Below are 24,134 nucleotides of genomic sequence, written 5' to 3' on the forward strand. Positions count from 1 at the left end.
CCGTTGGGCTGCTTGGCTGATGGAAGAGGAGTCCATGGTGGGAGGGTCTGGGGCATGGGAGAGGCCTGGTGACCAGAGATAAGCAGAAGGCTCGCCCCTGAGCCAGGGCACCAGGAGGGAGCTGGGGAGGGCCCGGAGTGGTGCAGGCAGCCATCCTGAGCAAGGGTGAGGCCTGGCTTCATTGGGTTCCCTGTCACTGCTGCTGGCCTTGGGACCCTATGGAGACCAGGAATAGCCTGTGTAGCCACAGCACAGGCCAAGCAGAAGGCTGGGCATTTAAACTGCCATAGCCTCAGCTATCGGGAATTCAGGGAAGCAGCTCTTTCTCTCCCCTGTCTCAGGGAAGGGGGGATGCTGCTCATGGGGAAGGGGTAGGGGAGGGAGGTCCCAGGGTTCGGGCGGCATCCCACAGCTGGGGCCATTAGATGCCTGAGCTTAGTTGGGTTGACCACACCTGTGGTTCCCAGGATGAATTAGCCGTTGGGAATCATGGGAGGAGGGGCTGTCACCTTGATCGGTCTGCTTCTCATCAGACCAGAGGCCCGCCGGAGAGTGTGTGGCCTGGCAGCCAAGACACCTGCCTTCCAGCTCTGGTTCTGCCAGAGCCTCACTCTGCATCCTTGGGCGACTCATAGCCCCTCTCTGGGTTCTCTGCTCACTGCTCTGTCCAGCGAAGGATTGGATGGGGCAACCTCTAAGGAATGGCCCCTCAGGCTCAGATATGCAAAGCTTTTAATGAGAAAAAAAACAGGCCCCTGGGCTGGAGCATGTGTCCTGTGAGCTGCGCAGGGACTGTTTGGACGGGCCATCCTGAGGGTCTTGAGAGGCCCCTAAGGGCCCCAGAAGGGGCCGCCCCAGGCTGCTGCCCTGGTCTTGTGGGCTAGGGAGGGTGGATAGCCTGAGAGGCAGACAGCTGGCTTGCCTGTCCCTCTGGTGGCTCCTGGAGACCACCCCTCTCAGTTTCGTCCCATCCTGAGTCCACAGTGGCATGGTCTGTGGTGGGCAAGTCTGGAATTCTCCAGAGAGTGGGGTCAGGTCTTCCACTCAGTGGCACAATTGGTGTCAGCCCTGAGCCCACATAGAGGGATACAGGAGGAGCAGAGCCTACCACCCCTGACCCACTGGGGCACTACAGGAGCTGTGACTTCCTGAGTCAGGGCCTCAAAGCTGGGCTGCAGGGCAGTCAGAGGGCCACTGGGAGGGCTAGGGGCCAGGGGCGAGAAGACACAGGGGGTGGCTGGAGTCCTCTGAACGCCCCGCTAAGAACATGAGACTGGTGCTGGGAAAGGTGTGAAGCGTGAGGGAGCAGATGCAGGCTGGAAACGAGATTTCACGTCACCCATGTGTTAATGAACTGGCTCCATTGTCACCCACAGTCTATTTTTACCTCCTCACCTCTTGGGTCTCACTCCATATTTAACACACCCATCCCTTCTGATCATCTCATCTGCTTGTCCCCTTCCTTCCTGGGAAAGGTGGGTGTGGGAGTGGAGGCCGTGCGCCCTTGCCACCACCCAGCCTGACTTTCCGAGTGGACAGTGCCATTCCCGCCTCGTCATGCCCACCCATCCTGGAAACTCATTTCTCATGGCCCCTGGGGTGCTTCTTGGGTTGTGGGCTGCCACAGGGGTCCAGAATCCAGTGCTTCCTTCCTAGCAGACTCTCCCCTTCCCAAAGCTTGGCATTGGCACCACCCACTGGGCACCAGGTACCTTAGGGTGCCACCCCTCTGAGTTCCTGGACCCTCAGACCTGGGAGTGGTGGCCTTGGGGGGGCTGTCCCTCCCTCTTCAGCCTTTCCTTCTAGAATAGACCCACGGTCTGCCCTTCTGCCCCCATCCCTGCCCTTCCCTCCCCAGCTGACCCTTGACCAGGTGTCACTGGAGGAAGGGGTGGTGGCCCTTGGCTGTCACTGGGGAGGACACTCAGCTCTCTTGGTCTGTTAGCAACAGGCTCATGGGAGACAGTGTCCCGGGAGGAGGAGTGGCCATTCCAGGTTCCAGGCAACATGGGAGCAGGTCCAGCAAGCAGCAGGAGATGGGAGGGCCAGTCACTGCCTCTGTCCCCACGATTCTGTGTCCCTGAAGTCCCCCATCCTGGATACTTCAGCTCCTGGGCCTCGGCACAGCACTTCAGAGTGCGCTTCCCGGAGGGGGGTGGGAAGGGAGGCCCTGGCTCCACACCCTGCTGTGCCCATTCCACCCTCAGCCACTCTGCTCCATCCACCCCCTCATGCAGTCTGCCATCGTTTCACCATTGCTCCTTGGGATCCAAATGGTTTCCACCGCGGCCCACCCCCACCCCAAGTGGGGGACGGGGCAAGGCGGGGACCAGGCCTCCCCCCATTGCTCTCCCTACTCTGAAGCCACCATGTTCCTCTGTCACGGTGTATGTCCCCCGCCTCCTCTCTGCCTCTCCTGTTGGCCGCACGCTCCTCCCTGTCCCCTCGTCCACCCAGCAGCCTTCACACGTCTCTGACTAACTTTCTTGGCCTCTCTCTCCCTCTGTCTCCTTTCTCCCATCTGCTCCCCACAGGGCTGCTCTGGGCCGGTGATGCGCCCCTCGGCCTCTCCCTCTGCCTCTCTCTGTGCCTCTCACCTCTGTCTCTCTGTCCTGTGACCTCCGACAGCTTCAGTGGCGCTGACCATCTTTCCCAGGCTGCTTGGCAGCTGTGCCGACGCTGTGGCGTGGCCAAATAACTCTGACGTTCTCATACCTTCAGCAGTCAATCTCGCACTCTCCCCGCTCTCCCGCTGTTTCTAACCTGACTTTACCTCTCCAGCTGTTTCAGGCTCCTTTCCTTCCCCCTGCCTGCCTGTGTGAGCACATGTCCTCTGTGTGTGTGTGGGGGGGGGTGCGCGCGTGTCCATATGTCCATGTGTGCCATGGCCCTTGGGGAGGGGTACCCACCTGTCGCTGGGTGGAGTGGGTGTTTCTATGTCGTAGAGGCAGGGCCAGGTTTTCACAGCAGGTGTATCGTGCTTCTGATAATCAGGATGTTGGGCCCTGAAACCACTCCCTGCCTTTTCTGTTTCAGTTCGTCCCGGTTCACGTGCACACGTGGCATGACTGGGTCTCCCCAGTGTGCCTCCTCTTGGGATCCCTTCGTGCTCATGGCTGTATGTGTGTCGTCACTGCTGCTCTGCTTGGCCTGCCCAGGCCCCGTGCCGCCCTCTCCCTGCTCCTCTGGGTGTCTGTAGGGCTTGTGTGTATGTGTGTGTGTACATGTGCACACCTGTGTGTGTGTGTGTGCTCGCATGTGTGCGTGCACACCCTGCTTTGGGATCCTGATGTCTCCCCTCAGGGCCTGGCATATTCTATGCATGTCTGTCTGTCTGCCTGTCGTGGCCGTCTGTGTGCTGGAGACTGGTCTCTACCAGAGGGCCATAGCTCATGTCCACCCTCAGCGTGTAGCTCCCAGTTTGTGTCTGTGTGCTCTCAAAGCTGTTCTATTTTAGCCTGTCCTGAGCCTCATGCTACTGATCCCCCGTCTCCTCCTCCCTGCCTACCCCCACCTCTCTTCCTTCTCATGGGACATTCCAGCCTGGTCCCTGGGCAGGCTTGTAGTGCCCCCTTCCTGAGCCCCAGCTGAACGGAACCTGGGCTCACCACCCAGCCACTGGGTCAGAGAGCCCAGCATCCTGGGAACAGCATGGAGTTGGGTGCAGACAGGGCTTCTCAGTGGTGCCTGTCTTTCTGTGACCCTGGGTGAGAGCCTTATCAAATGCACAGTCTTCAGCAAGTGGGAGAAGGATGGGAACTGGGGAGCGGGGTGTACGCTCACCCTATCCAATAGGGGGCTATTAAACCTAAATGAGCTTACATTCGACGAAATTAAAATTTCTGCTCTCAGCCACACTGGCCACATTGCAAATGCTCAAATGCACACATGTGGCATGTGGCTGCTCCACTGGACAGCACAAATACAGAACGCTGTCACTATGGAAAGTTATCCTGACCTCACCTGGTCAGTCTTGTGTCTGGAGGGTGGAAAGAGGATTCTTGATGAGCCCAAGCAAACACAGGTGGGGCATCTGGGAGACAGACATTCTGGGCATGTTTGCAGAGGGTAATGACGCAGAGAGGCACCTGGACACACCACGCCACGGCGGAGCCTCCCCCTTCCAGTCTGGGAGCGGGTGGAATAGCACCGGCCTCTGGGGAGTGGGGGCGATGGACAGCTCAGAGACCAACTATGCAAGCCAATGACTGGAGGGTGGGGGTTTTCTGGGGAACAGGAAGAACGGGGACGCCCCCAAAATATCCCCTATAGGAGTAGTTAAACCACAGTCACCTGGGGCAGAGGTTGCAAGGAGAATGGGCCCCGGGCGTGGGTCTCCAGGGAAAACCAGGCGTCCACGTGGACAGGAGTACTGACAGCTGCTGGGGTCTACAGAGAAGGTCCTGCCAACCCCCAGGCAGGGGTGCCCAACCCAGCTCACTCCCCAACCCAATCTCATTCAGACTCCCCTGCCCCCAGGTTGCCTGCAGGAGGGAAGGCAGTGAACACAGCCCCGGTGCCAGGCCAGACACCCCATGATGAGTCCGACCGCCGGACTGAGCCACACTCCTCCGTCTCAGACCTCGTCAACTCCCTCACCAGCGAGATGCTCATGGTGAGAATGGGGGAACCTGGGCTGGGAGGCCGAGACAGGGAGAAGAGGGATGTGTGTGGGAACTGGCAACGGCATGGGAGTGGTCCAGGGAGGGGAACCGGGTCAGAAGCAGCCTGGAGAGCCAGGCCCATGACCACTGGGCGCTTGATGACTGAGTGTGCAAGGCCTGGGCTTGTTGCCAGCTCTTTCACCAAAGTATCTTCTCCGTGTCTCCATTTCTTCCTTTGACAAGTGAAAATAAGAATTCCAATCCTGCTTTGATCCCTTTGTGGATTGAGAAGGGGCCAAAGCAAACCCACTCATGTAAGACACTTTCAGGATTCTAGAAGGAAGAGCTGTTGGGCAGAGGACTCGGGGGAGAAGGTGTCCCCTCCCAGGAATGGTGTCCCCTTAAGTGGAGGTCTGGAGTGGAAGGCCTAGCCCAGCAACCTCCCCATTCCCATGGCTGGAGGCCCCTGAGAGCAGAACAGCAGGAATCCACTGGTCCTGGCTCCTCTGAGGGGACAGCTGTGGTGGGGTGCTCCTCTCCACACCCCACCGGAGGCCTCTAACCCAATGGGATCCTAGTTCTAGGTTGTTTGGCCCAGGCAGAGATTGTGGTTCCCATGGTGCCTCCAGGGGGCAGTAGTGAGTCACAGCCACTTGCCCCGCCTGCGCTTTCCAAAGAGTTCCTGGAGGGAGAAAACGGGAGATTGGCAGGCAGGAATCAGTTAAAGGTTCGGCAGCTCTGAAGTCCCAGGAGGGCTTGAAGAGGAGACGAGGTTGGGAACCAGCACCTGCTCTGTTCCTACTGGTCTTGACCTGGGACATTTCATCTCCTCGCATTGAACCCCTCCCTCCTGTAGAGAGAAGGAAGTAGGAAGTAGGCTTGGGAACTCCCAGCCCCTCACCCACTGCCCTGGCACCAGAGCCCTACCCTTCTTCCATGTAGGATTCCAGCCAGCTCTAACCATCCATCCCCACTGCCCCTTCTAGCCTGTTGTTTCTCAAATTGCTATGTACACAGGAATCCCCCAGGAACCTTGTTAAAATGCAGATTCCTGGTCCTAAGTAGGGCCTAAGAGCCTGCTTTTTTTTTTTTTTTTTTTTTTTTTTTGAAACAGAGTCTCACTCTGTCCCCCAGGCTGGAGTGCAATGGCACGATCTCAACTCACTGCAACCTCCACCTCCTGAGCTCAAGTGATTCTCCTGCCTCAGCCTCTCGAGTAGCTGCAATTACAGTAGTGCCCCACCATGCTCAGCTAATTTTTGTATTTTTAGTAGAGACAGGGTTTCACTGTGTTGGCCAGGCTGGTCTCAAACTCCTAGCCTCAAGTGATCTTCCTGCCTCAGCCTCCCAAAGTGCTGGGATTACAGGCGTGAGCCACCACGCCCAGCCTATCCTGTGGTTTTCTTAGATCCACATTAGACCATCAGATTTTCCACATCCAGATCGGGTCGCCTCGGGCCTCCCCACCTCTCCCCTTCTTCCTACCCGCCAGGCCCCTGTGTGTCTGGCCCTCCGATGCTCTCCTTCCATCTTCCCCGACCCAGGCAGACTGGCCCCAGCTGTCTTCCCCTCTGGATGGCCATTGCCACAGCCCACCCTGCCTCCCTGCACAGCCCCTTAATTCGTTACAGCTTCCTGGTAGCCAGGTTCCCAGAAGGGACGGCCCCTTCCCAGACAGCTTGCCTGCCCCCTTGCTGCCCCCAAGGGAGGGGCCGACAGCTGCAGCCAGCGGAAGGAAGCGCAGGCCTCATCTCCCTCTCCTGTGCTGGGAGGATGCTCAGAGGTGGGAAGGCAGAGTCTAATTGCACAGCTCTGTGCCAATGCTAGGTCATTGACATTAACAGGCATGATAAGATAAGCAGGGCAGAATCAGCTCACTGTGACCTCAGCCTGTCCTGGTCTCCAGACCCTGGGCTGTGGAAACTGGGGGTCAAAAGACAAGAGTGGGCTGGGCACAGTGGCTCACGCCTGTAATCCCAGCACTTTGGAAGGCCAAGGTGGGTGGGATCATCTGAGGTCGGAAGTTTGAGACCAGCCTGGCCAACGTGGAGAAACCCCGTCTCTACTAAAAATACAAAATAGCTGGCCGTGCTGGCGCATGCCTGTAATCCCAGCTACTTGGGAGACTGAGACAGGAGAATCACTTGAGCCCAGGAGGCAGAGGTTGCAGGGAGCAGAGGTCGTGCCACTGCACTCCAGCTTGGGCAACAAGAGCAAACTCCATCTCAAAAAAAAGGGGGAGAGACAAGAGTGGAGCACCCAGAGCTGGCCAGAGAAGGGACTGAGGGGCAGAGGTGTCCGAGAAGCGGCCAGGCCACACCTGCCTCTGAACATCTCCTGCCCTGGCACAGGGATAGCCTGCTGCTTTTTGAGGCTGACTTCTGCTGGTACAGGGGCTCGGGTAGCATCTTCCCTGACTCTGATGGCGTGGCCAACCTGGTTGCCATAGAGATGGCTCTGTCCCAGCTGAGTAATTAGGGCTCAGGGCTGTGGCTTGGGAAGGCTGGGAGTGGGCACAGGGCCGCTACCCCTTTCCCAGGTGAAACCCGCCTGGCCAGCCCAGGCCTTCCCAAGACCACACTGTTTGGAAGCTAAAAGCCGAGGGACCGGAGGGAGCTCAGGTGGGGCTGGGGCCAGCTGGGCTGCAGTCACCAGCTCACCAGCAACTCCCCCCAGCTTGAGAAGCAAGGGGGAGGGCGAGTGATCTTTGCTGGCACTGTCCACTCATGTGCCCCAGTTACTCGGTCCCTCTGCCAGTGGGTCAGGTCGCAGAGCAGAACTCTAGAAGGGACATGGACCCGCTTAGCTCTCCCAGGACCCCACAAAGTAGGTCTCATGGTCCCCACTCTACAGATGTAAACACAGGGTCAAAGGGTATGGTGCTGGCATGAGCGGGGGAAAGAGCATCAGGGAGGCCGGGCGGGGTGGCTCATGCCTGTAATCCCAGCACAGCACTTTGGGAGGCCAAGGCGGGCGGATCATGAAGTCAGAAGTTCAAGATCAGCCTGGCCAACATAGTGAAACCCCATCTCTACTAAAAATACAAAAACTAGCTGGGTGTGGTGGCAGGTGCCTGTAGTCCCAGCTACTTGGGAGGCCGAGGTGGGAGAATAGCTTGAATCCAGGAGGTGGAGGTTGCAGAGAGCTGAGATTGTGCCACTGTACTCCCGCCTGGGCAACACAGCAAGACTCTGTCTCAAAAAAAAGGAACATCAGGGAAAAGCAGGTTCTGGGCGGGTAAGCCACATTCTCAGTGGAGCTGCGGTGGAGCTTGTGGGGTTATCTGGATCAGCCAAGGGGTGAGGGCTGGAGGGACCATCTTCTGCTGTAAGGCAGCTCAGCACCCCTGCCCCCAGCCAGGCAGGACCAAGGTAAAGCCCCAGACTCTAGATCTGAGTGCAAGAGCAAGCAGCAGGTGGAAGGGCACTCAGGATTCCTGGGTGCTAAACTGGGTTCCGTTCCCACTGGGCATTCAATCTCGGGCAAGTGTTCAGCTGTGTTCCAAGTATTCCAGTGGAAGTGCAGCACCCGCCTCGCTGGGGTGCTGTAAGAGGTCAGTGAGGACAAGGCACGGCACAGGGCAGGGTTTGGCGAGGCGGGCGGCCAGCCAGTCCATGGTGGTTACTATTACGAGTGTGAGGCTGGGCACGTGGCTCACGCCTGTAATCCCAGCACTTTGGGAGGCCGAGGTGCGGATCACTTGTGGCCAAGAGTTTGAGACCACCCTGGCCAACATCGCGAAAACCTGTCTCTACTGAAAGTACAAAAATTAGCTGGGCGTAGGGGCGCAAGCCTGTGGTCCCAGCTACTCGGGAGGCTGAGGCACGAAAATCACTTGACCTTGGGAGATGGAGGTTGCAGTGCGCTGGGATTGCACCACTGCACTCCAGCCTTGGCAACAGAGTGAGACCCTGTCTCAAAAAAACAAAAACAAAAAACTATTATGAGTGGGATCTGATGCTTTTCACCTGGCATGGTGAGTCCGCGGGTCTTTGCTGGCTTGAGGGGGACACCTCAGTGCTGCCCTGGGGTGTGGGCCTGCTTTAGTGGAAAGAGCAGGATTTCAAATCAGAGAGGGTTCATCTTGCTGTGCAGTCTTGGCCATGTGATTTAACCTCTCTGAGCCAGTCTCCTCAGCTAGGAGGAGGGTGGTGACACCTGCCTCACCTGGCTGTTGTCAGGATTCAGTAAGGAGGAGGCGATGTGAGTCTCCGGTTGTGGTAGGAGCGCACTGTGTGTGTTATTATAACTGTCTTATTTAGTCATTCAGAGCCTAGGGCTGCCCCTCCAGGGTGAAGTAGAGAGCACAAAGCAGGTTTCTGCAGGAGAGGCAGGGAGAGGACGGGTGCCTGCAGTTTGTCTAAACTGTGTACCCAGGGTCCCACTCCATCCCTCATCCAACCATCATGGGAGATTTTCGAGACAGAGGTGCCTGAGCCATGTGGTCCCCTCACTGAGTCTGTTGTGGTCAGTGGCCTGGGGCTGTTCTCAGGCGGCTGGAGGGTGGGCAGGGCTCTAAACCCTCCCAGGTACTCCCAATGTGCCCACAGCTTCACACACGTGGCCAGGAGGTCTACCTCCCAGCTGCTTCCTGTGGTTCCATGTCAGGATGCAATGAGATGCCCACCCTGCCTCTGTGTGACTGTCCATTGCTGGGTCAGCCCAAGCGCTCTCCCTCCCAGCAGCCCTCAGCCCCGATGGGTGGTACAGTCATCTGAGGTCTGAGGTGTCTTTTTTTGAGACAGAGTCTTGCACCATCACCCGGGCTGGAGTACACTGGCACAATCTCAGCTCACTGCAACCTCCACCCGCCGGGTTCACGCAATTCTCCTGCCTCAGCCTCCCAAGTAGCTGGGATTACAGGTGCACACCGCTACACCTGGCTAATTTTGTGTATTTTTAGTAGAGACGGGGTTTCACTATGTTGGCCAGACTGGTGTCCAACTCCTGACCTTGTGATCCTCCTGCCTTGGCCTCCCAAAGTGCTGGGATTACAGGTGTGAGCCACTGCGCCCGGCCATAGGCACCTTTTACACAGCACTGATGCCCAGGCCCGCACCAGCTCCATCTAGTCAGACTGGCTGGGGATGGGGCCTGGGGAGTCTGCGATTTTCACATCCCTAGTGATTCTGCCTTACACAAACAGACATTACTCCTGAAAACTTTCCTCTCTCATTTTGTGAATCACATCATTCTCCACACCCCAGAGAGTCACTTTCCAAAGAGTTATTGTGATAAACTCTCTTGCAATATGAGCGGCCTCCCCATCTGCCGTGTAGCCCAGGTTTGTGCATCCACAGAGGCCCCCCTCCCATGCCACGGGAGGGCAGGGAGGTCAGGGGGGCTCAGAAACCCCAGCACATGCCAGGCCAGCTGGGGCCAGGGAGGCGAGACCGCTGAGCTGGAGCTTGGGGCAGGTGGCAGACCCAGAGCTGCGAGGCGAGCCTGCATACGGCTCTGAGGTTCAGGAGACAGGGCTGTCTCAGCTCTCCCTCCCCGCTTCCCTCCCCTCCTGGGAGACCCTGGTCAAGGCACCTGCCCTCTAAGCCTGAGCAGCGTCCGTGGATGTGAGTGTAGGACGGGCCACCTCCTCTGGCCTCTCGCCCGTGCTGGGCAGCAGTGGGGACATAGGGGAAGCAGAGTCCTCCCCAACCCTGTGGCCTCTCCCCTACCCTCAGCTCTCCCCAGGCTCCGAGGAGGACGAGGCCCACGAGGGCTGCAGCCGAGAGAACCTGGGCCGGATCCAGTTCAGCGTCGGCTACAACTTCCAGGAGTCCACGCTCACCGTGAAGATCATGAAGGCCCAGGAGCTGCCGGCCAAGGACTTCAGCGGCACCAGCGACCCCTTTGTCAAGATCTACCTGCTGCCCGACAAGAAACACAAGCTGGAGACCAAGGTGAAGCGGAAGAACCTAAACCCCCACTGGAACGAGACCTTCCTCTTCGAAGGTGAGGCTAGTGCCGTCCTCCTCCCGCCACGGTCACCTCTAGCTGTCCGCCATCCCCCTACCCAACCACACATGTGGCCACATGCACAGACACATACATGTACACACACCTGCAGCCCCACAAATGCACAGACACACACAAGCAGATACAATTCTGTGCACACCTGCTTGCGTGCGCAGGCACAAATCCACACACACATGCGCTCCCACACAGGCAATGTCTTGGCCCGGTTAACCTGATGCATTTTGTGTCTAGTTGGGATCAGGTCACAGGAGCCAAGTGGAGCCAGCATCAGCCAGAGGCCGAGGAGGGAAGCCGGGCCACTGTCTGGCGTTTCAGCCCAAACACAGAGCTCATCCTGAGGAGGGCAGGAAGGGAGGGAGGGAGGCACCCATAGGACTCAGAGCTGGAGCACCCTGGAGCCACCAGAGTGTAGTGGTTCAGTACACAGGCTGTGGCCCACGCTGCCCGGGTTCGATTCCCAACCCTTGACCTTGGGCGAGTTCCTGAGCCTCCCTATGACTTAGTTTCCTCATCTACAGAACAGAGATAATAATAGTGAGGGTTGAACAAATGAGTGAGTTGTAGAGGCAGCTCAGAACAGTGCCTGACACCCAGCAAACATTTGACACCGGGTTGTTAAACACACTCCATCTGTTGCCGTTCTGACCCCCTCCCCCGCATGGGACAGGAACAACAGCTCTGAACCATGCCTGGAGGCCGCTGAGAAAAATGTCCTTTCTCTCTCCTGCAAGCCCTCTCTGAAGGCCGGTCTTTATCTCTTATCTCTGAGGATTCAAGGTAACCAGGAAGCTGGGCGTGTGATTAAGGAGTGATTTCTATCCCAGGGCCTTTGGGTGCTAGGACCCCGCTTAGAGAAGCCGTAACCCTTTGCCAATGGCCCCCGGTTCAACCAGGGAGAGCAAATCCCTATTCCAGCTGCCCTGAGCCCTAGCCTTCCAGAACCTTCACCGTGTACCCCAGGGTCCTTTCCTTATCTGCTGTCCCAGCCACTTAGCACCCCACCTCTTCTGCAAGATGACAGCCAGGTCACCCACCAACTGGCACTGAGGGTGAGCAGTGAATGCTCATGTGTCTCTGGAGCCCCTCCTTTGCAGGCACCGTGAGGGCAGAGATGGCTCAACAGCGAGAGTTTCGGCTGTCTGGAGGTCTGTGTAGCCAGCTGGCAGAGCGAGGTTTTTGAGCAGAACTCTGATCCCTCAGTGTCTTCCACTAGCCTGTACCCAGCAACAACCATGAGCTGGGCACTCTTCTAGATACTGGGGGTGTAGAAAAGAATGAGGCACCATTATGGCCCTCAAGACATTTCTGATCTAGTAGAGACACAGATGTGTAGATAACTCAGTCACACACAGCATGACAGGAACTGCAGAAACCCAGTATGAGCTCGCTTTGGTGGTGCTGAAGAAAATTTCTCAGAAGAGGGATCATTCAAAAGGGGTTCTGATGGATGAGTAGGAGTTTGCCAGCTAGAAGCCTACCTCTTCTGGTATTGATGAGAGCTGACGGGTTCAGGGACCTCTTGGAGCTCCCAACATTCCCAGAACACTTGTCCTCATGCATTTTACCTGAATCGATACCAAGGGTCTCCTGGGCTAGGTCCCCGGGGAACTCTGAAATAAGCAAGACATAGCTTCCCTCAATATGAGGAATGGGACCCTGAACAAATTCAGAGGGTCTCCTCTTCCAGCTCACCTGCTCCTGTCAGAGCTCCTCAGTGCTTCCGGAATCTCTGGGGAAGGTACTGGAATCCTCTGGAGCTCCTCCAGAGGATTTTGTGTCTAGCTGGGATCAGGTCACAGGAGCTGAGCTGGTACACATCTGCACCAGCCAGGCTGAGGTTCCAGGCATCCTCTTTCGTGCTCACACCCGGGTTCAGAATCTCCTCACCTCAGGCCTCCGGGCTGGCCTGTGCCCTGCACCTCCCGGGCCAGCCCCACCTCTGACTAAGCCTCCCAAGAGCTCGTGACTTCTGGCTTCAGATCTGCCCCTGGCCCCCTCTTCCCTTCTCCATCCCATCCAAACCCCTTTCTGCTCCTCTCGCTCTGACCTTAGCTCCCACCTCACCTCAGCACAGTCCTGCTGCTCCATCAGGCCATTCCATTGGCATTTATTCATCTGTTCAATTATGCATTCACTTAACAAATATGTATCGAGTGCCTACTATGTGCCAGAAATGGTGTTAGACACGGAGATCCAGTGGTTGGTAACAGAGATGCCTTCCTGGGAATACTAGCCTTCTGGGAGAGCCAGACAAAAATCAGAGAAAGAGACAGAAAAATCTGATACCGCGTGTGACATGTTTTGCGGGGAAAAAAGGTGCTAGAGTGGATAACCGGACACTGTCTGGGATGCCAGGAAAGAATGCTGAGGCCAGAAGGATGAGAGTAGCCAGGAGGGGGGCGTGGCGGGGCCAGCGTGCGTCCAGCCCCGGGGCAGGAGGGGTCAGGGTGTGGAAGGGCCAGGAAGGAGGCTGATGTGGCTGGAACCCAGTCACTGAGTGAAGAGCGGTCATAAGCCGAGCAGGGAGAGGACGGCCAGGCCAAATTGTGGAAGGACTTGAAGCCAAGGTAGGGTGCCCGGCTTTTATTCTAAGTGCACTGGGAACCATTGAAAGGCTTTAAGCAGGAGCGCATCGTGATGGAATTTCTATTTTTAAAAGATCTCTCTGCCGGCTGCATTGAGAATGGACTGTAGGAGAAAGCGTGGACGCGGGGAGGGCGGTTTGGAGACGCTTGTGGCTGTCTAGGCAAGAGGTGCCAGCGCCTTGGACAAGGGAGGTGGCAGTAGAGAAGGGGACGCTGCGGGAAGAACAGAAGCACAGGCAGGAGGAGAGGGGCGCAGAGTCACAGGACACTTGTCACCTCCTGCTTCTGTGCCTTTGCCTTTTCCCTCCCACCGGCGCCCCCCCATGCCCCTCTGCGCTGAGTCCTCCTGGGGCCTGCGTCCTGGCAGCTGTGGCCACCTAGGCAGAGCCACTTGCCCAGACCTGCCTTGGGATGATTGGCAGCTGCTGCCCGTCCACTGAGATGGACACGAGGTGCATGGGTGAATGGATGACCGCAGTTCTGCTCTTTACTAGCTGGGACTGTGGGCAAGTAACTTAAGCCATCTGAGCCTCATCTGTAAGATGGACAAGATGCCATTGACCTTGGAGAATTGTTGAGGGAGTCCCATGAGATGGTGACAGTTCTTGCCAGCACTTCAGTAAGGTCTAATTGCAATCCGGTGTGCCTGCTGGCCCAGTGGGTTGGCAGCGGGAGGGCACAGGGCCTGCCTCCTTTTCCCAGGGCCTTCCTTGTCTCCTGGGCCTCGTGTGGCTCCTCTGTCCCCCTCTTCACTGGCACTCCTCTGTACCCCCAGGTTTTCCCTATGAGAAGGTGGTGCAGAGGATCCTCTACCTCCAAGTCCTGGACTATGACCGCTTCAGCCGCAACGACCCCATTGGGGAGGTGTCCATCCCCCTTAACAAGGTGGACCTGACCCAGATGCAGACCTTCTGGAAGGATCTGAAGCCATGCAGCGATGGGAGTGTAAGGCCCCATGGGTGGGCCTTACCTGGACAGGCAGCAGGGCAGGGCTGGCAATCTGCTCCCAGACCCTCGTCAACCTTAGGAAGGCCAGGCGGGCTGTGGGAGAGGGGGCAGGTGGGCGGTTCTGATGGAGCACAGTCCTCATCAGCAGTTGGAGCACTGGTGCTTCGCACCTGGGGGACTCACCTGATCTGTAAGAAGGAACCTAGGACTCTGTTCAGGGAATAGAGAGGGGATGGTGGCCCTGGGAGGGGCAGTCCACACACCTGCCAGAGGAGGGGAGACAGAGTGAGACAGAGATGACAGATGGGAGCATGGGTAAGCACCAGGGTCAGGGTAGAGGAGGCCTGGGGGCCGCTGGTCCAATCAGAGAGCTCTGCTAGACGTTCCCACACCCTCCCGTTGTGCCTCCCAGGGGAGCCGAGGGGAGCTGCTCTTGTCTCTCTGCTACAACCCCTCTGCCAACTCCATCATCGTGAACATCATCAAAGCCCGGAACCTCAAAGCCATGGACATCGGGGGCACATCAGGTGTGGGGCTGCTTGAGCAGAGGACGGATGGGCAGGCGGGCAGGCTCTGGTGACATGGGGGTTACACCGCAGATGGAGAGCAGGGTCCAAAGTGGTCCTCACCCCCACCCACCACACCCCAACCTCCAGTCCTCGCTCCTTACCCTAGAGACCTTGGGGGCCCCCTTTGGAGCACCCTCATCTTGGACCCTAGGTCAGGATCAGCATCATCTTGGACTCTGTCCTTCAGGAAGAAAGGGAACGCCGTGGGAAGACCTGGGTTCTAGCCCCAGCTCTGATGCCACTTGTCTGAGATTCTGGGCAAGACCTGGCCTCTCTGGGGCTCGGTTTCCTCATTGGTAGTAACAGGAGGGCCCCAGGTGATCGCTAAGGTCCATCTGCTGATTCTCCCAGGTCCCTCTCATTCTGGCCTGGGTCTCTCCTTGCCTCTGGGGAAAGCACCCCGCCCTCCTGCCTCAGCTTCCATACCTGGAAGGGGAAAGGGATCCTAGGAAGTCCCTCCCCAACTGTCCCGCTAACCCTTCCCCACTCCCTCCCCCAGACCCCTACGTGAAGGTGTGGCTGATGTACAAGGACAAGCGGGTGGAGAAGAAGAAGACAGTGACGATGAAGAGGAACCTGAACCCCATCTTCAACGAGTCCTTCGCCTTCGATATCCCCACGGAGAAGCTGAGGGAGACGACCATCATCATCACCGTCATGGACAAGGACAAGCTCAGCCGCAATGACGTCATCGGCAAGGTAGGGGTGAGGCAGGTGGTGTAGTGCACGCGACTGGCTCCATTCCTTAAAAGAAGCAGCAGGGGTGGTGGATGAGCATGGGCCGGACACCAGGAGAGATGGGGATCGGTCTCCTCCCCTCTTGGGCCTCTGTGTCTTCATCCAAAAATAAGGGGATTAGATGACACCCTCCCTGGGGTTCCTTTCTAAGCATCCTCCTATGGGTAAGTCAGCTGAGGACAGACCACCAGCAGGGCAGGGAAAGGAGTGGGAGAGAGGAATGGCCTGGATCTCAAAAGAAAGGTTTTCTGGACAGGATGATGATGTTGGAACAGTATTGCCCAGGGTCCCGTCTGCACAGGGTGAGCTGTGTGGGGCGGCGTTGGGAGCTGCAGTCAGACTCCAAAGGCTTCCTTTCAGTTCCCACCCCATCTGCCAAGAAACAACCATATCACCTTGGGCAGGTGGCTTGGCCTCTCCAGGCTTTAGTGTTCTCATCTGTAAAATGGAGCTACTTACACTGTCCCTGTGGAACTTTACAGGTGGCGTAAGAATTGCTTGAGGCATGCGGATGTCTGCTCTTAGAAAGTTGGCCAGGCACAGGGGCTCACGACTGTAATCCCAGCACTTTGGGAGGCCGAGGCAGGCGGATCACGAGGTCAGGAGTTTGAGACCAGCCTGGCCAACATGGTGAAACCCCATCTCAACTAAAAATAGAAAAATTAACCAGGCATGGTGGTGGGCGCCTGTCATCCCAGCTACTGGGGAGGCTGTGGCAGGAGAATCCCTTAAACCCAAGAGGCAGAGGTTGCAATGAGCCAGGATTGTGAGACTGTGCTCCAGCCTGGACAACAGAGTAAGACTCTGCCTTAAAAAAAAAAAAAAAAAGTAATCTCTTTGTATCACATAACCAAAAAATTCATACCTGACCTTGATTTTTCCCAGGATGGGATTCTGTGGCATAAACCCTTCCACGTTTCTGCCTTAAAATGCCTATTCCTGTATTTATTTATGGTTCAGTGTTGAGAGCATGGGCCCGGGAGTCAGATCGCCTGGGTCCAAATCCTAGCCATACTTTTTACCGCCGTAACCTCTCTGAGCCTCATTTGCTCCTCTCAGAATGAGAGTAGGACGATCCTCCCCTCACAAAGTGCTGGGAGGATTAAGTCAGATCACACAGGTGAGCTGTTCTGCATAGTACTTGAAACACATGTTAGCTAGTGTTATAATAAAGGGGCATACATGTCAGTTCAGGCATGGTGGTTTGACCAGGAGCAGGTGAGGAACCAGTGCTCAGGGCAGTCATGGGGGAAGGGAGATTCCAGGAGTGAGTGAGGGGCACACACCTGGGCATTACCCTGTGTCGGGGAAAGGGAAAGGGGAACTGGATACCCGCAGGGAAGGGAGCTGAGTTGGGGGCAGCCCTCAGACAGATGGAACTGGAGAACTCAGTGGGTGGAGGTGAGGGAGGCAGCCTGGCCTCAAAGAGAACAGCTGACCCTGCCTGCCATCAGGTACGGCACGGGGAGTATGACCGGCCAATCTGTGGTCACAGGTGAGACAACTCCCCAGGACATTGCCACTTACACTCCAGAAAGAGAGTGTGCCCTGCCTGGCCAGGGCTTGGGGCCTGCCGAGCCCCCCTTGACCAACTCAGGCCAAAGGCCAAGTAACCATTTCTACTTTGATGTTCTTTTGAAGCTTAGCCTTTTGGAGTTGGGTGTTCCTTAGATACCAGTTAGAGCTCCTTTTGAAACAGTCCTCCCTTCTGTTGGCTGAACCAAAGCAAACGTGGATTTGTTCTCACTTGGGCCTGGGTAACTTAGGGAGCCCGCGGATCTCTGAATCCTTCTGACTCCCAGCTCCTGCTCAGCCCCTGGAAGCCAAGAGTCTCTGCCCCTCCTGTCTGCCTGGCATCGTCCAAGGCTGTAGGTCTCATGCTGGGCTCAGGTTGCAATGGGGACAGTCCCAGAGCAGGGCAGGCCCAGAGTGGCCCTAGAGCTCCGTGACCCCCACATAGTCACCCTCCTCCAGCAGGAAGGAGCTACTGGCTGAGAGAACTCGCCACACAGGGACATGCCACCGTGCCCAACTGAGCACAGGACATGCACCATCCCCACTGTCTGTGAGACAGGCACAGTCATCAGCCCATTTTACAGAGGAAGGTCTGGGGCTGGAAAAAGTCACTCCGCCATATGTTGCAGAGCTGGCACTTGCTCTCCATCGTTTTTTTTTTTTTTTTTTTGAGATAGAGTCTCACTCTGTCACCCAGGCTGGAGTGCAGTGGCACAATCTCTGCTCATGGCAACTTCTGCCTCCTGGGTTCAAGCGATTCTCCTGCCTCAGCCTCCTGAGCAGCTGGGATTACAGGTGTCTGCCACCATGCTGGGATAATTTTTGTACTTTTAATAGAGGCGGGGTTTCACCATTTTAGCCAGGCTGGTCTCGAACTCCTCACCTCAAGCAATCTGCCCGTGTCAGCTTCCCAAAGTGCTGGGATTACAGGCGTGAGCCCCTATCCCTGACCCCCTCCCCAGAATCTCACTGTGGTCCAGGCTGGGGTGCAGTGGCACAATTACGACTCACTGCAGCCTCGGCCTCCTCAGGCTCATGTGACCCTCCCCACTCAGTCCTGCAAGTAGTTGGAACTCCAGACACTCACTACCACGCCCAGCTAAATTTTTTCGTATTTTTTATAGAGATGGGGTTTCACCATATTACCCGGGCTGGTCTCAAACTCCTGGGCTCAAGTGATTCTCCCACTTGGGCTTCCTAAAGTGCTCTGATTACAGGCATCAGCCACTGCGCTCACCCACTGGGGCCACGACCATCCTTTTTTTAAAAAAAGAAAACATTTTTTATTTTGGAATAATTTTAGATTTACAGAAAAGTGTCAAAGATAGTAGAGTTCCCATCTACACCTTACACAGCCTCCCCAGTTGTGAGCATCTCACATTACAATGGGACATTTGTCACAGCTTGAGAAACCAGCGCCACCAGTGGGTTGCTGGGAACAATACCACAGCCGTTATTTGTATTTCACCAGGCTTTCGCCTCCCTCTGTCGCAGTATCCAACCCAGGACATGGCATTGCATCTCATTGTCATGTTCACCCCTCCCCTCTGGCCCGTGACAGTTTCTCCGTCTTTCCTCTGTGATCTTAACAGTCTTAAGGAATACTGGCCAGGTGTCCTACACAAGGCCCCCAAATCCATGTACCTGTTTTTTCTCCAATGCTTATACTCTTAATCACCCCCAAGTCCCAAAGCTGAGGTCAGCTGGGTGGATCCTGGGGTTCCTGGGGGATTCATGCATGCAGCCTTGAGAGGCTGCGAAGCCCCTGCCGGAGGCTCAGTGGGATTGGACTGGTAGTGTAGCACTCCAAAGACCTCGATTTCAGTCTCTCTATACCGCTTACAAACTCTGGGACTGGCCGGGCGCGGTGGCTCACGCCTGTAATCTCAGCACTTCGGAAGGTCAAGGTAGGTGAATCACCTGAGGTCAGGAGTTTGAGGCCTGGTCAACATGGTGAAACCCCATCTCTACTAAAAACACAAAAATTAATTAGGCATGGTGGTGTATGCCTGTAATCCCAGCTACTCAGTAGGTTGAGGCAGGAGAATCACTTGAAATCAGGAGGTGGAGGTTACAGTGAGCCAAGATCACACCACTGCACTCCAGCCTAGGTGACAGAGCAAGACTCCATCAATAAATAAATAAATAAACAAACAAACAAACTCTGGGACTGTGGGTCTCATAATGCTTTGCACCTTAGTTTCCCCATCTGAAAAACAGAGTTAATCATAAAATCCAACCTCAAAGTTGTAGGATTTGATGATCCATGTGTCTGAAGTCCCTGGCTCAGTACTCACAGATGGCAAGTGCCCAGGAGTTGGGAGCGATTATAATTAAAGCGGGCTGGACAGCACCCAGCAGATAGGGCAGGGAAGGCCATGGAGACGGGCTGCGTCCAACCCCACCTTCCAGACTCCACTGCAAAATAGGTTGTCAGTCTAATTCTGAAGGGGGCAGACAACCAGGAAAACAGGTCAGGCTGGCAGAGGGAGGGAGGAGGGCGCCTCTGTGGGGTAGGTTGGCACAGCAGGTGGAGGTCGGGGGGCCACAGGCTAGGGTATCATGGTGGAGTTGGGGTGTCACCCCTGTTGGGGAAAGGGCCAATGCCCTGGAGACTGTGCCAATGCCATCCTCTCCCCTTTCTCCCCAGATCTACCTGTCCTGGAAGAGCGGGCCAGGGGAGGTGAAGCACTGGAAAGACATGATCGCCCGTCCCCGGCAGCCTGTGGCCCAGTGGCACCAGCTGAAGGCCTGAGTGGGGCCAAGGGAGGCCCAGGGGGCCGAGGGCCTAGGTCCCCATCATGCCCTCACCACTTTATGCACAATGCCCGGCCTGAGCCCCCTGCCATAGGGAGGGGAGGACCCTGAGGGCTCAGCCAGGGAGGGGTCCCAGAGTCAACTGGGCTCCGTTTCTAGGAAGTATCAGCCCCATCCCCCACAGTCCAGCTTGGGGGAAGGGACTCTGGGAGGCATTTTCCTGCTTTGCCCCTTTTCTTCCTGACTTGCTGATGCTAAAGAAGTCGGGGGAGCTCGAGAGCCAGACGGCCAGACAGGCAGACCTCTCCAGAGGCTAGCCAGGTGGGCATGGTCCCCCGTTTTCTTTAAGGCAGCGCCTGGAGTGGAGAGAGGCTGCCCCCTCTCCAGCCCTCAACGTGGACCCAGGGGAGGGGAGGCTGAGGCATTTGGCCCTGGTCTGTCCAAGAGAGGCCCATCCCCAGGGCAGCTTCAGGTGCCGGCTGGGCCCTGAGTGCCAAGGATAGTGTAGAGCCCGCTCCTGGGTCCTGGAGCCGTGGCCCTTTGTACTTGTGTTGTGTCCATTGTGTGTGTGCATGGGGACAGAGGCCTGACAGTGTGGAAGACTAGGCAGAGAAGGCAGGTTTCATGAAGGCCAGGCAGGGCTGGAGGCGGGGGCAGGAGAGGAGAGGCCCGTAGGGCTGAGTGGGGTGGGGTGGAGTGGGGCAGAGGTCGGGAACAGAAGAGGGGCTGGAGCTGAGCTGAGAACTGGGCTGCCTCCTGACACCCCCCCTCTCCCCTCGGTGCCCCCCTCCGCTCAGAATCTCAATAGTTCCTCCTTCAGCAATTTCATCCCTTGAACACTGGCTCACATCTTTTAGGCACCCACCGTGTGCATAGCGTTCCATTAGGCCTCACCTTCCTTCTTTCTCAAGGGGTCCCGAGCCCCCACTAGCTTTGCCCTAATTCCTTCATCCAAAGACCCCCGCCAGCTTCCCACACCTCCCACAGCAACCACATCGGCCCTGTTCTTCATGCTCTCCAGCTGCCCTGCCTTCCTCATCTCTCCCTGCCTGTGCAGACCTCTACCCCTCCATCCCCCAGTGCCTGTAGACCTTTCATTCATTCCCTCTCATCGTGCGTGGTCTCTGATCTTCCAACACCTGACCTTCTCCAGGACTCTCTTCTCACCCTTCCCTACTCCCTGGTGCCCGGGAGCAGCTCCTTCTGCCCAACTCACAGTGCAGGGAAAGGAGGCAGGGAAAACACTGGGATTCTGTGAGTTCTGAGATTGCCACACACAAAGAAGCCGTGGTTTCTCTGCCTCAGCCACTGATAAGACTAGACCTGGCTTCCCCTTGGAGACGGCAGATTTCAGGCTGATCCCTGCTCAAGCCCTCTCATCCCCACGCTGGTACTGGTATTGATACAAGACCCAGCTGGTGACAAAGCCTCCGATCTTGGGGCTCTGCGAGCCTGGGCCTGACGTTCCCAGAATCACCGCCAGGTGGCGCCAGGTCCCCACAGTCTATGGCCGTGATCTTGGCCCATAGTTCCACCCTGGATGGGCCTGGGACACCCCAAGGAGAAGAGGACTCTAGATAGGGTCCCCACATCTAGAGTGTGGGGAGACCATAGGCATTTGGGAACCATTTTCCTTCGATCGGCTTCCCCTTGAGCTGAGCATTCTGCTCGATGCAGTAGATGGGTGGCCTTTTGCCCATACCAAAATTTTCTTACATTGAATCTCACACCCCCACCCGCATTCCCTCTCCCTGGGATCTGGAGGAACATCATACATAGTAGGTGAATCGTTTTGTAGAGTGAAGAATGCTAATGTAAAGCAAATAGTCACCCACGTTCCTTGTAAATCCAAATGTTTCTATATTGTAGATTTGCTTAAAATGGAGTCGGCCCCAACTGCACCATCCTCTTTGGCGGGTTGGGGAACAGCCCCAGCTGGGACAGGAGGGCAGAGGCCACGCAGATGTGAGAGAGGGTGCGGTGGGAAGTTGGCCTTTCTCCACCTCTCCCTTGGATCCTCCTCGGTTTCCTGTCCCTCTACCACCCACCTGCCCCGAGGAAGACCACCGAGTGAGCGAGCCCCCACCTCCCAGGCCCCTTCGCCAGCCAGGGAGCCCCCCGAATCCAACCAGCTTGCATCAAGTGGGCAGGGCAATGGCTGCCCGTTTTCCTGAGCCCCACTCACGGAGCTCTTAGCCAATCCTACGCAGAGAGCATCTCCTGGCGAGGGTCTCTTCCCAACCAGACCCCACCCAGGCACATTGGTGACCAGGCTTGGGCTTCCCCAGCCCCCCATGTGCAGGTGGAGCTCTGGGATGCTGTGCTGGGGGGTGGCAAGCAGAGGGCAGAGGGCCGGGTAGGCTAGCACGGGTGGCAAGGGTGGTATGGGATGGGGCAGAGGGTGGTCTAGGGAGATAGGAAAGCAGGGAATGGGGGAACTTGAGGGTGGGAGGAGGGCACTGGAGCCCTGCCACCATCCCAGGACTTTGGGCAAGTCACCTGTACTCCCTGGGCCTCAGTTTCCCCATCTGTAAAATGATGGTAATAATACTTCACCTACCTCATAGGGGAGGTTGTGAGGCCACCATCACCTGACGTGGGGGTCAAGGCAGGAGGACTCCGAAGGTCCTACCCCGGAGCAAAGTTATTACTGAATCCTGACAGCAAGGCCCGCCTGCCCCTCCCCCACAGAGCCTCCAGAGCTAGCTGAGGCCAACCCAGGCCCCATCTCTTCACTGTGTCGCAGGCCCCTTCGTGGGCCTCATCTGCCATCTTCGTGGGCGCCCTAGACTTAGCCCTTACCTTGTTCTGGTTTCCTTTCTTGTGATCATCTCCCCACGTAACTGCTGTACAAATCCCACCTGCCCCGGGACCCCCACACCTGCCCTCCGGCACCAGATGCCAGGGAAGGGACAGAGGAAAACAGCCACAAACAAGCCAAGGGGGCTCCCCTGAGTGCCCTGGGGGTGGGGATCAGTGGCGCTGTTTGTATCGTGTTTGAGTCCTTGAGTGCAAGTGTTTTATAAAAAATAAAACAAAAACCCACCATCACAAAAAAAATTTTTTTGCAGCCAAGAGAAATGAAGAAAAACTGAAGAAAAAAAAAACAGGAAAAAAGAACCATACAAAATGTTTCCACCACACATGCCCTCTAAGCCAGCAAGATTTCCTCTTCGCAAAATCCTATTTTTGTGGGAATGGGCCCCGCTTTTTGTGGCGAGGCCTGTTCTGATTAATAAAGGATCATGGAAAAGTAGGGCCTTGGCTGTTTCCTCCGTGGGTCCCAGCCCTCCCTCACCTCCCTGGGGGCAGAGGCAGTGGGGTGAAGGGGATGGGGGCCCCGGGGCTGAGCCTCCCCTCAGCATGTCACCTTTGGGATTTGACTTCACTGGTGACCAGGCAGGTCCTGAGCGTCCAGCCCATCCTCAGATCTCTATGATCCCACCGGCTGCCCAGAAAGCAGAGAGGCAGCTACCTTTCCCAGATCAGGCCTGACACAAAGCTTTGTGGGAGTGGAGTCTCCCCTAGACCTCGGGGGTGCCCTCCAGGGTCATCCAGCCTGGCGTCCCCTCCCTCAGTCCACGGGGAACCCTCACCACCCTCCAAGGCAGCTCAGACAAACCAAAAGGGGACGCTCCAGCTTTCCCACCACCACCCACGGGGCCCCTGTAGTTTCAGGCCAGTGCCTCCTCCCTGGTCCCCAAGGTGGAGAAAGGAAAGACAAGGCATTCTGTGTTTGTTAGCTGGACCTGTGGCTTTTCTCAGCCCTCTTCTAGTTTCTTTCTTTAAGATTAGAAAAGTCTCTTTGACTCAGTGGAACAGGTTCCAGCCTGGGATGTGGGAAGCTGAGTTCTAATCCCTCCCTTCTCCAGCCTCTGCGGCTCTGGGCACGCTATTTGCTTCCTCCCACCTGCTTCCTCCAGCCACAACAAAGCAATAACCATCCCCATCCCCTGTCCTTTCTTCCCCACCCAGCCCAGGGGAAACCGAGGCCCGGCAGCTCTCAGGGTACTTCAGAAGGAAGGTGCTACATCTGTTTCAGACACAGGCACAAAAGGAAGGAGCCCATTCCCGCAGTCATGTGTCCATCTGCTGGCCCCTGCTCCCACCTGGAGTGAAGTGGGGGCCCCTGTTCCCAGCACCTGGGGCCAGCAGCTGCCTCCCGGAATTGCACTAAGTACCCCCCTGCAAAGCTGTCTGTCCCTGCTTCTCACAATCTGGTTTAGATGTCCCTTCTGATCTCTCTTCTAGAGATCGGAGGAAGCCCTGGGGTCAGGTAAGTAGCCTCAGGGGCACCCTTGGTCAGAGCTTTCTCCGTGAAAGCAGCCCCGGAAAACTGAGCCTGAAGTCAGAGACAGCTCAGGCCTGGCACAGGCGGCAGTGCCTTGCCGCTGGCTCGGGCCCTTCTCTGGACTTTTTGCCTTCCTCCGTTTTTTCTCTGGGTC

General features: G+C 56.7%; 1 protein-coding gene across 4 annotated transcripts in view; it reads left to right on the plus strand.

Moving 5' to 3' along the window:
• Positions 1-22,820, plus strand: part of SYT7 (synaptotagmin 7) — a 65,850-nt gene extending 43,030 nt beyond the window's left edge. For all 4 annotated transcript variants that reach the window (XM_021676827.2, XM_021676835.2, XM_021676840.2 and 1 more), the window contains 6 exons: positions 4,480-4,615; positions 10,283-10,553; positions 13,938-14,107; positions 14,523-14,637; positions 15,179-15,378; positions 19,583-22,820. In XM_021676827.2, coding sequence (XP_021532502.1) covers positions 4,480-4,615; positions 10,283-10,553; positions 13,938-14,107; positions 14,523-14,637; positions 15,179-15,378; positions 19,583-19,687 — 997 coding nt within the window. In that variant the 3' untranslated portion in view covers positions 19,688-22,820. The remainder of the gene's footprint in view (positions 1-4,479; positions 4,616-10,282; positions 10,554-13,937; positions 14,108-14,522; positions 14,638-15,178; positions 15,379-19,582) is intronic.
• Positions 22,821-24,134: the final 1,314 nt, after the last annotated feature.

The sequence above is a fragment of the Aotus nancymaae genome, unplaced genomic scaffold (assembly GCF_030222135.1).
Source record: "Aotus nancymaae isolate 86718 unplaced genomic scaffold, 86718_ANA_hifiasm-v0.15.2.pri h1tg000059l, whole genome shotgun sequence".
Classification (NCBI taxonomy): Eukaryota; Metazoa; Chordata; class Mammalia; order Primates; family Aotidae; genus Aotus; species Aotus nancymaae.